Below are 13325 nucleotides of genomic sequence, written 5' to 3'. Positions count from 1 at the left end.
TGTGTAATAATATCGCGGGGTAGGTGCCTGTCTTGCAGAAGGGTTGACTGGACTCCCTTGAAATCGACAGTTGGCTATGCAGGCAGGAAGCTCGGAGACGCCCCAGCACTTTCAGTTGAGCTGATGGAGGTGGTGTGTGAAGTGGGCTGGAGAGGCCACAACTGCCTCCAAACACCAAAGAGGAGACGCAAAAAGCGGGCGTGTGATCCGTGCCCAGACCCCGCCACGGAGCCGCGAGCGGGGTTGCCTGGCAGCCCGCCTCACCGCCGGGCGGGTTGGGGATTCGGTGTGACATGCAGCAGCTTTCACCTTTAGATGAAGAATACCTCGTTATGTATTCTCAGCGGGCCAAATAGACCCATCGATCCAAGGGGCGTGAGCAGGCAGTACACCAGGTCTGTAAGCTGGGGATGGTACCCGACTGATACTAAAACAGTCTAACACCCTGATACGGACGCAAGTTCTGAATGAGGCTGCATCGCCTTGGGACATCTCATGCAATCAACACACTTTTCGGACTAAAACCACCAACCGGGTCTTGTCTAGTGTTCCGACGGCACACAAGAAATAATAGAAACCTTGACCTGACTGGACCTTGATTGAGATCCCTCCACTTCACACCCGTGGGTGGAAAGGTGAGAGAACAGCGGCATCTTGGGTGTGCTTGGACACAAGCGTCGAGCCAGAGGTGAGACATCGAGACGGCCCAAGGAGCGGGACTGTCACTGTGGAACGTCCTCTGCTGTCGATGTCCGCCTTTTTGTTTCAAGAGTCCTAACTTTATTAGCGGCAAAGTGCGGTCTGTCTGGCGGTTTTCATCATACTTTAAACGCAAAAGAGGGGCAAGTGGCTACATGTAACGCATCATGATCAGGTTACTGTTGATGGATACATATGACCAAGGCATGCTTTCGTCAGCACCAGTGGATTGAATAGGTTGCTGGACTCATGCCCCGTGTTCTCAGGGCTCACGGGCCATTGAAAGAGGAAGAGATACAGTAGGTAGGTAGGTGTCCATCCCGCCATTCCGGCCTTGTGCAACAAACGGCAGGAGAGACATCACTACTGCTCCGTTCGTTAGAGACAGCAACTCCACCACAACACCAAGACTTCTGATAAGATCGGGAACTTGATAAGTTTGGAAAGTGCGGATGGCGATTAGATCGGGAATGGCGTGGCATTGGTTGGTGATGCTTGCTCACCACGCACATTGACGACCTTTCACGTGGTGTCAGCGTCTCCGTTTAGGTGACGGGAGGCGCATTCCATGACTTTTCCATCACACCTCCATTTCGGTCACACAGAGGCAGAGGCTGCACACCGCCAGCCATCCATCCATGGGCCTGCACCAGGCCGCTAATGCAACTGTGGATGCAATTGGTCCCCTGTCGCTGTCGGAAGCCCAGGCTGGCGAATCCAACTGTCGTGTGCGTCGTGGTCGCCCTTGTCTGTCTTAAGCTCACCGACTTCTTGCCCAAAAGTTTCGGTGTCAAAGCCCGTCGAATTTTTCCTTCTTCGCGTGCCCAAGAGACGGCATTCCATGGAAACTGCAACACCGGCAACCGAGCAGCATGTGCTAGTGCAAGGGGCAGGGAACGGTTTGGCTCCATTTCTGCTTTTTACCCCTGGGTCGCCATCTTTTGGGCCCTGCATCTGGATGTGAAGGTTGTTGTGTCGGTGTCAGCCCGCCAGATCGGTTCTGCTTGGCGGTATAAAGATCAAAAGTCCGCCTTTTCCCTTCTCGCCCGCCACTTTTGCCATTCGCCATAACCTCACCCACGTTGAATTACGGTTGGCTTATATTCCTGATATCTGTCTGGTCTTCTCCTACTCCAATCACCTTCATCTACATCATATGGGACCTACTGGTGCTTGCCGATCTCGTCCTCCCATGCTCCTTTCACCTCCAGCATGGACCTCCTCCCCGTCGAGCTGGTGCGAATCGTCTACCAATACTGCGACCTGCCTACCGTAACGGCCCTCCGCCTGGCATCACGAAAATTTGCCGATATAGGATACGACTACCTCCTCCTAGACCACTTTGCAGTAGTAGAATGGAGAGATGATGTTCAAAGGCTACATTCGATTGCTCGCCATGACCGTCTTCTTGGCAAGCCCCGGTCACTGGTCTTCCATTTGGCAAAAGTAGATGTGGGACGGGCCCAAGAAACCACCTCTCTGCATCAGTGGCTGAGGCGCCGCGAGGGTCATGACTTCATTCAGGAGGGCTGGTCTCGCTATCACAAGCTCGAAGAGCGTGCCACCCTGGTGGCTCCGTTACACACTCGCCAGTCTATGCTCGAGGCCACTTTGAAGCGGCTACCTAACCTGGAGGTCGTTGATATCAACTTCACCAAGAACCCGTACGGCATTGACTTGTTCGATCAGGTCTTTCCGTATCACCACTGTCGCAAACAAGACCGACTTCGCGCCTCAAAGGACCTTGATGCCATCCTTTCCGCGCTCCCTCACACTCGTCTTCAGTCTCTGAGTATCGATCAAGTACCCCTGGAGCTCTTTCGTCATCCAGATGCTCGGCAGCGATGGTTCGACTGTGCCCAGACGTTTGCAGGCCTCTCCCGGCTGGATCTGGTGCTTGATATTCCCCGTCAGATGGGCCCTGCCTCGCGGTCCAGAGCGATCAACGGGTTGGGACGGGTCCTTCAGTCCGCCAACAATGTCACACACCTGCGTTTAGCTTTCCACACATATCATGCGCCGGCCGAGAAGTTTGAGCTCTCTTTCAGGGCTCTGTTTGCCGGTGACTTCACCTACAAAAGGCTCACGGATCTGAAGCTCGAGGGTATCTCATGCTCTGAGGAGGATCTCAAGTCCTTCCTACTCCGCCACTCCCCCACACTCGAGAGACTCCGACTTGGCGGTCGTGGCCTCGCTAAGCCACTTGAGCTCAGTATCGGAGGCATACACCTACACAACGGACGGTGGCGCTCGTTATTCACAGGGCTAAAGGAGAAGCTCACTGCGCTTCAGCGATTTCACCTGGAAGGCGATATTGAGAGCGGTGATGCTTATACGCGCACCAGGGAGGTTTGGGATTTTCTGCCCGTGGTCAGCGACGACTGGAATACGGTACATCAGGAGGATGGATTTGAGGGCTGGTATAAGAAGTCTGCTTCGAGGTGCAAAGAGAACTTTGACTCTCTGGGTCTAGAGCGGTTCTTGATCTCAGGGGGCCCGTGGCCGATGTTCATCAAGTATGGAAACACGTCCGCCTACCCCAGCCCTTACAGTTCTCCGGGTCAATCGGGTTCTTCCAGCCCAGTGGATTCGCCCAGCCCCACGTCTTCGGGCACGTTCAGTTCCTTTGGCTCACCACCCCCTTCGGTCTGATGCATCGGAATGACACGGCAGCAGCCCACGACTGCAATCATACGACACGAGCTCCACTCAAAAGATGTAAATAATCATATCACACACCTCACGACCTTTTACGATAATATCTTAGACCTACAACGTGTACCTCTTTTTCTTTTCTTGATGTTTTCATCAGCGAACAACATAATACAGCATTAGACGTTGTGGGACTGGCTGGTTCAGGAAGGCAGGCGTTCGTGTATCTTATTTGGGGGACAGGTGTTACGGAACATGGCTACCTTTACACAAATATGTCTAGACACAGAGAATGCAAGCAATTGTCATTTGTTTTGGCGTGTTTGGTCAGATTCCACGACGTTGAGAGCACCTACTGGAATCATGTTTGATATTTGGAGACCGGTAAGCATTCCATGCAATTTGGACAGTCTCGAGTCCGCCAACGCCTTTGTTGGCGATAATGTCTGTCTACCTTGATATGGGACACCTTGACTCACTCACCCTGTAACCGGCGACCTGAGCGTATTGGGCAGAGACCAGCACCGCCTCTACGTGTTGCTATTCACTACTCAAGGCATGGAAGTGGTGTAACACTCGAAGCAGCAATAATGGTTGGTCAAACAGTCCGAGGGCAGGCATCCATCACTGTGCTTGACGAGAAGGTGCACTTCTCTCAAGAAGACTGTGGTGTGTGCCTGACATAGAGAGTGAGATGAGACTCCCACACTTTTCAATGGGACAGAGCGTCATGACTTGCACCAGAGGTTTTGAAGGTGAGTGATAAACCATAGATCGTATCAGAACTTACCGACCCCCACTTTCTCATCTCGTCCCATATGTTGCTTATCGTTTTGTCATCCCAATGTTGTAGTAATAGTTGTGTGCCGTGCCGTCCTAAACTGTTGCGGTTGCATCAGACGCAGCGCCGCAGCACCGTTGTTTGAGTAAGCCATCGTTACATTGTGACATTGGGGGTATTGGAGTTGTTGACAAGATGCTGTCGATCACCCAGCCTACATAGTCATAACCCGCATACCAAGGCTCGAGGCGCCTTTTTAAGGTGGAAAGACAAGCGGGAGACCTGAGAATGCTTCACGCTCATCGGCGAATATCCAGGGCTCTACTCGTACGGATTACAGCTCTCTGATGCCTGAACTCTGTTCCTGGAGTCGGGTAGATGCTCCTTTTCTTCTACCTATTGCCCTGACTAACACCCAATTCGTGACCAGTGTCGCTCCGCAACATGCACTGAAACCCAACTGATTCAACCCGGCCCTAACCGAAGCATATCAAAAAGCAAACAACGCGAGGGGGCTGAAGTGAGGGCAGCAATATCAAGGCATCCTGGGGTCCGTGCAATCATTCCAGGCAAGGATGTTTCAATGGTTGAACAAACCCAACTGCGCACCGCGCGGGGTCAACGAGACTACCGGCCGAGAGCTGAAGGCACAGACGGCAGACGAAAACGGTCGGCCAGGCAGATCATTCATTCAGTAGCATATGAAGGCGGATGTGGCTGAGGGCTGACTGCGCTTGGGAAATGCCCTGTGTTTAATTTATTTTGCATTTTCCGCCTGTGTTTCTGTACCTGTGTCCGTGTATGTGTATGTGAAACTTTGGTGGTGGTGTCTCGTGGGGAGGGCGAGGTTGGGAGTGACCATGTTTTCAGTGGAGAGAGGGGCAGAAGCAGGCAACTTTGAGCTCCAACATTCCTGCACAATGAAAAGGAAAAGAAAAAGAAAACAAGCTTTGAATCAGCAAACTGAAATAATGCCGAATCAAATTTAGCAAGATGCTGATGTTCAAAATCGAACCAACACCTACCGAGCTCAGGAGCGAGATGTCGTCTCCGTTATCCTTGATCCAAAGTGGGGTCAAAACCAGGGACTAAAAGTGGCCAGTGCATCAGCTTAAAAGTTTGGAAAGTGGAGACGGTTCGATGTGGGATCCCGCTTGTCTTGCAGGCCCACACTGAAACTCCACAGTTCGCATCCAAGATCAAGCTCACAGCCTCCGCCACTGCCGCATTCAAGGTATGGGATCCCATATTACGCATATGTATACGCACCATCCCACATGAAGGGAACAATATAAAACCATCGCATTAAACTCAGAGATTCAAGTGCAAAATCGGTCAGATGAAAGGGGTGTCAAACGGGACATTGTTGGGCGATGGTGAGGAAAACAAAAAGAGCTTTTCAAACCTATTCACAAGTGATATGAAAGGCACAATGCAGGGCTCCGTCCGGGTGAAATGGCGATGTTCCAGCCATGGTCACCCACCCAACCTTATTCACCACTTGGCAGGGACTCCCGTTCTTTGTCCAAGGAATTCCAGAGCACACCTGGCTTCTCACTCGTCGGTGTTCTCAAAAGCTGAAAAGAATGGAGCCATTCCGGGATGCCTTCTTGATATCGTCCCGCCGTCATTTCGCTCCGGATCCAGCAGCTTCAGCACTCGCTTGCTAAGTCGCTTCCAGTTGTCTGGGAAAGTCTTTAGATTCCACTCGCTGACTGCAGCAAACTGCAAGCTCCGGATACAACCCCTCTATCCGTGCTTTCTTCGCACCATCTTCGCTTTTTTTCTTCTTCATCCTCCTGTGCCTTGCATCGCCCCCTTCTCCATTTCTTCTGCCACCTCAGCTGATACTTACATCGACCCTCCTGAATACGGCTGCCTCGACCTTGCGATACTCCTGTCCTCTTCAGCCACGCCCGTGCTCGCTCATGCTCGTCGCCGCCCAATCCGACCCCCACTTGGTTCCGAACGGCGCAGGGCAAGTCCAAGACATCAAGAGATCGGCATTGGACGTTCCTAAACGACACAGGGCCCGGCTGACACCCGAACATGCTCTCAATGGCCGCCGCATCATCAGACCCATCCCAGCCAGACGCAAATTAATGACAATATCTGTATGCTTTTTCACAGTCGAGCGATCCCAGGCACCGCCATCTCGCGATTAAACGCTTCTGCATGATAATCACCGGCCCGGCAGCAGAGAGTGTCATCGCCATCCGCATTGCAACCCCCCATCATCCACTCGTCATCCATTGACTGGCAAACAGCCCCAAGAGTTTTTGGGGGCTACGACTCAAGCAGAAGCGCTAGGTCCCAGGCTGCAGCATCCTTGTCCGCCCAGAAACACCCTGGTCCGTGATCTCGCGCGTGGAGCACATCCCAGTCCATGAATCATTGTTAGGACAGTACTTCTATAGTAGGTCAAGCCTCTCTAGCTGCTTTCTTCCTGAGCATCACACCATTGTCAATGTTCGCTTGGATGGAATCTCCATATTCATGAGGACTGAGGAATATACATGGCAGTTGGATTGTTCCCAAAGCCTCTAGCATATCCTCCCTTCTATGGACGGGAGCATGCCTATGTCCTTGCCTTGCATCATACAATCTTCAAGCCAGGTTCCGCGCTAACGGCCGTCCAAGCCCTGGTTGTACATTCAGGGCCGTCAACTCCTGTGCAGTGCGTCCCTTGTGGTGGTTGCTTTTTTCCAAGCTGCCCGCTCGGTTGGCGTGATCATCGCCCACGTCACTTGTCCACAACAGTCGGGCTGCCGGGACTGGCCCGGAATTGTTTGGTTCGGCACTGGTCGGATCTGGTTGGGTTTTCCAGGTTCTTGCCTGGGTCAGATTGAAAACTCCCACCATCGTCCGTTCGCAAGTCTCCCCCTCCCTCCCCTATTCAGACGAGCTTGGTGAAAGGCCTGGTCGGCGTCGAGCTCGCCACAGTCCACCACCATGCAGCGTGTTTCGTCCTTTTTCCCCTCGTGGGAGCGGCCGAGGCAAGCCAGTATCAGCAGCACCAGGACGACGGCATCGACACCGGTGACGGATGCCCCGGCTTCAACACCGGGGGCTCTTGGGAAAGTTTTTGGATGGGCCGGAAAGATCGCCGTCCCTGCCCATCGTCTCAGCACATCGTCGGCAGCGAGTAAGACACCTACCCGTTTCGATCGCGAGACATACTGGCCGACAACGCTCGACAAGGAATGTGACAAGGCTGCTAGAATACTAAAGTCGTTCTGCTGTGGGTCTACGCCGCATTCCAGATGGATGATTATTCATTTAAGCTGACGGGAAACTAGTCGATGGGTTTCAATTTCCAGAAGCGCAACCAATACGAACCGAATCACCACCTACCGATCCCCCATCGCAGTCTGCACAGATATACACTACCAAAAAGATCCCGCCTCGCATAATACAGAATGCCGTTGGTATCGCCATCTTCTCCTGCATGCGATCCGGCCTCTGGATGTCGGGCTCCGGTGGCGCTGGTCTCATCACCGCTCGGAAAGCTGATGGAACATGGTCACCTCCATCTGGAATAATACTCCACACAGCCGAGCTCGGCTTTGTGATCGGTGTCGACATATACGACTGCGTTCTGGTCATCAACAGCGTCCAGACCCTGGAGCTCTTCACCCGCCCGAGACTGATGCTGGGCGACGACGTCAGCCTCGCTGTGGGGCCGTTAACTGCCATGGAGGGCCCGGAACCGGAAATTAAGTGGAAGGAAATTGGTGATACTGTGTTGACGTATGTGAAGGCTAGGGGAAAGCATCAAGCAGTGGCACTTGACGGATCCTTGGTCACAGAACGGACGAACGAAAACGAAAGATTTTACAGCGCCAATGTTTCGGTTTTAGACATCCTTGCTGGCAACATCCCCAAGACTATCCCGGAAATGCGTCCTTTATTTGAGGTCATCAAGGCTGCCGAGGGTCGAACTGATTTTGACAAGCCTCTTTTTGAGTGGCTAGCACAGCAACCGGCTCCGGGAGACGCGGTCATCGAGATTCCCAGAATGCCCCCGCCGACACCTTCGACTCTCTCCTTCGGCATTCCCGACGCCAACGACCCGGACCCTTTTGGCGTTATAGGCCTTGAAATGGCCGGTATCGAGATCCGCGAAGCTGGCTCCAAGTTGAGACCCACGAGCACACAGTTCGAATACCACCCCAGTCCGACAAGCCCTGTCTTTGCTCGGTTCAGCCGCCAGAGCATGGAGACGTTCGTTTCTAGGAGCAACCGAGGCAGCTGCATGTCGTCGAGGACACAGGCCACCGCCGTGACGGATGCCTATACCCAGACGGACGTGACGAGCCAGGCTGAAACCAGCTTTAGCCGCGCAAATAGCGATGACGGGAAAGACGCGATGTCCGACAAGCTGCCTACTGTTGTTGAACCTGAGGAAGTTGACTACACAAAAGTTGACACAAGCTTCATTGAAAGACTCCGGACACGCTCCTCGGAGGTACCCCCAGCACAGATTGCAGAGTTCAAAGAGATGGAAGTAATTCAGGAGGTCAAGGAGGAGAAGCTCGTAGAGCAGGCGGGGGAAACGCAGGTTGTGGCTGAGAAGGAGACTCAAACAATTTCTAGGGATGCCAATGCCCCTGCAACTTCGACCAGATCTCTTCCAGAGGCGGATGACGAGCGCGACGAAGATGCCGACGACGAAGATGACGAAGAGGATGAGGAGGAGCCTATCATCTGTGAGGTCGCTACCGCCGCTGCACAGCCTACACGTTCGTCGATTCGCACTTCGCAAGTCACCCAGGTTATCCAAGCCAAAGGCGCCAATGTAGTAACCATCGCAAAACGAGTTCCGCCACCTCTTCCCGCCAGGAGTCCGGCTCGCGTGTCTCGCGGTAGCAAAACTGAGTACGGTGACGTGTCGTCACTTCGAAGCCCCGTTCGCAACTCATTTCTCTCGATCTCGTCCCGCGCCGAGGATGTTGATACTGCTGGCGATGTTTCTATCGACGAAGCCATCTCAACCAGCGGTCAGGAGCAAAACTCGATCAAAGTCGACTCACGCCCCAACAGCCCTCGCCACCAAAAGAACTCGTCATCGGTCAGCACTGCCATTGCAGTCCAGACCAACTTGGAACAGAGAAAGAGTCATGAAAGCGACCAGGTCCCACCGGTACCGCAGAACATTGAACTGCCCTCGTCGGCGGAAGAGGAGAGTGAAAGAGAACCGCGGACCCCCCTTACGGAAAATGAGTTTCTCAGCGCCACTGAACATCCTCAGGAAGAGACCAAGGCGGCGAATGGCGCGAAAGCCCTAAGAATAATCTCGCCTTCTGGTAGCACAGAAGGAAGCTCGGTCGCTCTTTCTTGAGCGGATGGCGGTACGGCGCTTGATAGCGTTTGTTAGTGTGAAAGGGGACATACGTGGGTGGTCATGTTTTATGTCATGGGACATGTACCTTTCTTCTGTTTAGCCGGCAGGCCTAAGCCGAGGCCGAGACTTGCGGGGAAATGTGCGGAATAGGTAGGGTTGGTGGTTTTTCTTTGCAACGGCTGATACCTTCATGACTGGGCGTTTTACAGGACTTGGGTTGAACTGGGATGGATTTGGGCGAATTCAACGCCTCGATCTTGGGCGTTTGGTGGAGAGGGTCATGGTTCACTGCCAGCGGGAGCTTGACGAGTGGACTGGGAGACTGGGCGATTTTGATATACCTTGGAATCTCTGTATTTAGTAATGTTTATGGGGGTGGCCTAACTACGGCTTTGGCACTTACGGCTTAGATGGGTCAGTATAGGCATGATGAATGATACTCTCAGGCATCAGAGCTGGGACCAAGCTGTTTCAATATATTATACAAATCAGACTACGGCACCCAGTTGCTGTTCAAGACTGCCGAATGTAGCGTGTGCTTAACCACCACCGATTCAGGGGTTGTACTGCTGGCGGCATGTGACTTACATAATCGCCCCACCCAAAATTTCAAGAGCTCTCTTGCACAGGACGACGCGCTCCGAGTCGTGCCTGTCTGTCAGTCTGTCCCACAGCCGCGCTTTCTCCCACCATTTGAAGCTCAGCTCCAGCAGCACAAATCGCAACACAGCGCGAAGCTTTGATTTTTGGCGCATCAAAATATCTGCGACGTCTCGACCAGGCAGGCGATTTGCATATTGTTTGTGACGCACCGCCAATTCTAGTTCTCGCCAATTCGATACCCATCACCCGAGTTGGATGTTTGCATTCTGTTGACCGGCAGCCTTAGCTCCTTGGTTTACACTCCCCCATTGAGAACGCAAGCCCACGCCGCGGTCGAGAGGAACCCATCTGCTGCCAAAGAAAGGGAACAAGATAAAAAGCTACAGTTCGGATCTAATTAAGAGGAGGGGGGGTAACAACATACAATGTCTGGCTCAACTGGCAAATGGCGCGAGGAACAGGTCCTCATCATCTGCCCCGGCTCCCAGACAACACTGGCTCAGATGGGATGCAACGAGCTCACACCACCACAGCACCGGTTTCCGACTCGCATGTTTCCTGACCCAGAAGTGGAGGGCCAGTTTAGGCCCTTCCACACGTACAAGCGACCCAAGACCACGGCCAGTGTCAAGGGAGAAGGCGAGGACGATTTTGACTGGGTGGAGGATGTTGATTCACTGGAAGGGGCCATCTATCCGATTCAGGCAGGCCACATTGTGCACATGGAGGCGTTTTTGGCGTTTCTCGAACACGTTCACCAAGCCTTGACAACGACATACCACAACACACCAATCATGCTGATGGCGAGTCCGCAGTGGACAAAGGCGGACTGCGAGGTGATTTCGCGCTACGTGTTTGAGAAGACAAAGACCCCCGCGCTGTGTCTGCTTCACAGCGGATTGGCGACACAGTACGGTCTCAAATGGCCAAACATGACAGTGGTGGATGTGGGGTTCGAAAAGGTGGACGTTACATGTGTATATGAAGGGAGGGTAGTTGGACACAATGATGTTGGGCCGGGGAATGTCAGGGACAGCGAGAAGGCTGATGAGGAGAGGAAAAGGGGAATCAGCGGCGGAGAGTTCTTTACCAAGAGGCTGATGGAGCTGCTGAAGGAGCAGGGGTTTGATCATGAGATGGCGGAGCAACTGAAGAAGAGCCCGGTCTGTGAGGTCTTGCCTTATGCCGCCGAGTCCAAGGAGCTTATGGAGCTGCCGACAGAGGGGGGATCCGCGACTGGCAGCAACGGAACAGCGACATCATCGGCTGCGCCGACAGAAGGACCGAAGATTGTCACCACTGTGGTGGGCGCTGATGATGACCTGGGTATCGATGGCGATGAGAAGGTGGTCAATGAGGAAGGCGTGCTTGATGTGGCCAGTCTGGTCGTCAGCGGTCAAACCCGTGAGTTTTTGGCGAAACAGGAAAAGCTCAAGGCGGAGAAGGCAAAGGCTGGCAGAAAGGGCAAGGGGCAGGAGACCGATGCCGCTGCTGCGGCCAAGGCCAGACTGCCGAATTCGAAGCGAACCAAGACCATATTTCACTACGAAGAATTGGTGACTGAGGATGTCCCTGTTGCGCCCCCTGCAGCACCGGCTCCCTCAGCCTCCACTCCAGCAGAGAATGGGGTGTCCAAGGACGTCGAGATGGCCGATTCTGGTGCTGCCCCTGCATCGTCGACTGACGATGCAGGAACGAAACCCGATGAACCTGCCGCGAAGACAGGAGGAGAGCAAGCGCAACCTGCTGCTGATGCTGCGGCGCCTCCAGCAGCAGCTCAACCCCCTGCTGCTGCTCCAGCTACAGAGCGCATCTCCCGCCGGGTCCGTCGTGATATCGAGGTGGGCCTAGAGCGCTTCCTGTTTGCGGACCGCAAGGAAATCGATCGGATTGTCACCACCATCTACCACACCGTACAGGGCATTGATGAAATGTACATGCGCCCTAGTTGCTGGGAAAATCTAGTCTTTGTCGGCAACGGAGCGCGCATCCGTGGCCTAAAGGACAATATCATGCAAACCCTTCAAGCCCGCCACCTGATCTCCCCTTCCTCTGCCACCATGTTCACCTCGGAGCTGCCATCAAACATCGGCACCCCTTCCGGAACTGGTTCGCAGACACCCACTGGTTCATTCACTGGCCAGTTGCCCACAAGCAGCAGCGTCAACCCGTTGCTTCAAGCCGCCACCACCGCCGCCAGCCTCGGCGTCCCCGGCGGCCCTCAAGGCCAGATTGTGGGCGCAGACGGTCAGCTACAGACAAGCCATCATTTCCACAGCCAGACACCCACTAACATCAAGCTGGCTACGCTGCCGACTTATCTGGCGGAATGGACCAAGAACGGTTTCGAGGAAGCCATGTTTCTGGGTGCGCAGGTAGCAGCGCGCCTGGCCTTTTGCATTCACAACTTGGACCCAGCCGGACTAGAGGCACAAAGGAGTATGAGCTTCAGCAGGGTGGACTATAAGTAAGTCTTTCTTTCTACCCCATTGAGATTGACGGACAATTCCGCTAACAAAATGAAACAGTGAGTTGGGGCCAAAGGGCATCAGGTCCCACTCGATGCTTATCTAGCTGCCTGCTGCGGTTTCTCATGCAGGAGGCTCTTTTTCCTATTGTCCACGGAAAACGGTGTTCGGTTTTTTAGTTTTGCGGAGTGAACAGCGGGGTTTTCCTCGGGGCTTCTGGGAAGGGCGTTGGCAGCGGGTGGACAGTTGGGTGTCTAAGTTTGTGAGGGCTAAATTGTTTATCCAATGTTGAACACATGTTACAGCGAGCCGCTATTCTAGGTTTTTCTGAGGGTCAAGTGTGCTATAGGATGTCTTGAATAATCCGTACCGATCATGCTTGCGATCTATCAAGTACGTCACTCATCCTACGCTGGAGGTTACTTGCAGTTTCCTGTTGGCTACCTTCCTCATGGACGGTGGATGCGAATAGAATATCCCATTTCTCCAAAGTTGCTACAGCTCTTCAAACCACAGCTGAAGCCCCTTTTCTGCCCCCTTTTCTGCGTCAACCACCCACCAACCATCAACCAACCTTATGCATGTATAACTGCGTCAATTATGCAGTCGCAAAGGGAAAAGGCAACCCTATGAGACAGTGCCCACTGGCTCCCGGTTCTTTTACCACAGAATTTGATTGGTGTATTTCCTAGATCGAGGCGTGCAGGTTTGCGGCAAGGGCTTACAGCGCATCGGGGGATTGCTACCGATTGGACTGTTGACTTCACTGCCTCTTCCA

General features: G+C 53.5%; 3 protein-coding genes across 3 annotated transcripts; all 3 read left to right on the top strand.

The window, feature by feature from the left end:
- Nucleotides 1-1911: 1911 nt before the first annotated feature.
- Nucleotides 1912-3351, top strand: QC761_123980 (uncharacterized protein; the record flags this gene model as incomplete). The annotated part of the gene is made up of 1 exon (XM_062875660.1): nucleotides 1912-3351. The coding sequence occupies one exon, from the start codon at nucleotides 1912-1914 to the stop codon at nucleotides 3349-3351; it is 1440 nt and encodes a 479-aa protein (XP_062736255.1).
- A 2279-nt stretch (nucleotides 3352-5630) lies between these two features.
- On the top strand, nucleotides 5631-9473 carry QC761_123970 (uncharacterized protein; the record flags this gene model as incomplete). The annotated part of the gene is made up of 3 exons (XM_062875659.1): nucleotides 5631-6548; nucleotides 6773-7373; nucleotides 7432-9473. Exons 2-3 carry the CDS (start codon nucleotides 7085-7087, stop codon nucleotides 9471-9473), a joined length of 2331 nt encoding a protein of 776 aa, XP_062736254.1. The 5' UTR covers nucleotides 5631-6548; nucleotides 6773-7084.
- A 1031-nt stretch (nucleotides 9474-10504) lies between these two features.
- On the top strand, nucleotides 10505-13034 carry ARP9 (Actin-like protein arp9; the record flags this gene model as incomplete). Its single annotated transcript, XM_062875658.1, has 2 exons — nucleotides 10505-12546; nucleotides 12608-13034. 2 exons carry the CDS (start codon nucleotides 10505-10507, stop codon nucleotides 12651-12653), a joined length of 2088 nt encoding a protein of 695 aa, XP_062736253.1. The 3' UTR covers nucleotides 12654-13034.
- Between the last annotated feature and the right edge of the window lie 291 nt (nucleotides 13035-13325).

The sequence above is a fragment of the Podospora bellae-mahoneyi genome (genome assembly GCF_035222275.1).
Source record: "Podospora bellae-mahoneyi strain CBS 112042 chromosome 1 map unlocalized CBS112042p_1.2, whole genome shotgun sequence".
Classification (NCBI taxonomy): Eukaryota; Fungi; Ascomycota; class Sordariomycetes; order Sordariales; family Podosporaceae; genus Podospora; species Podospora bellae-mahoneyi.
The sequence above is the reverse complement of the archived record's forward strand: the minus strand, read 5'-3'. Positions and strand labels throughout refer to the sequence as shown.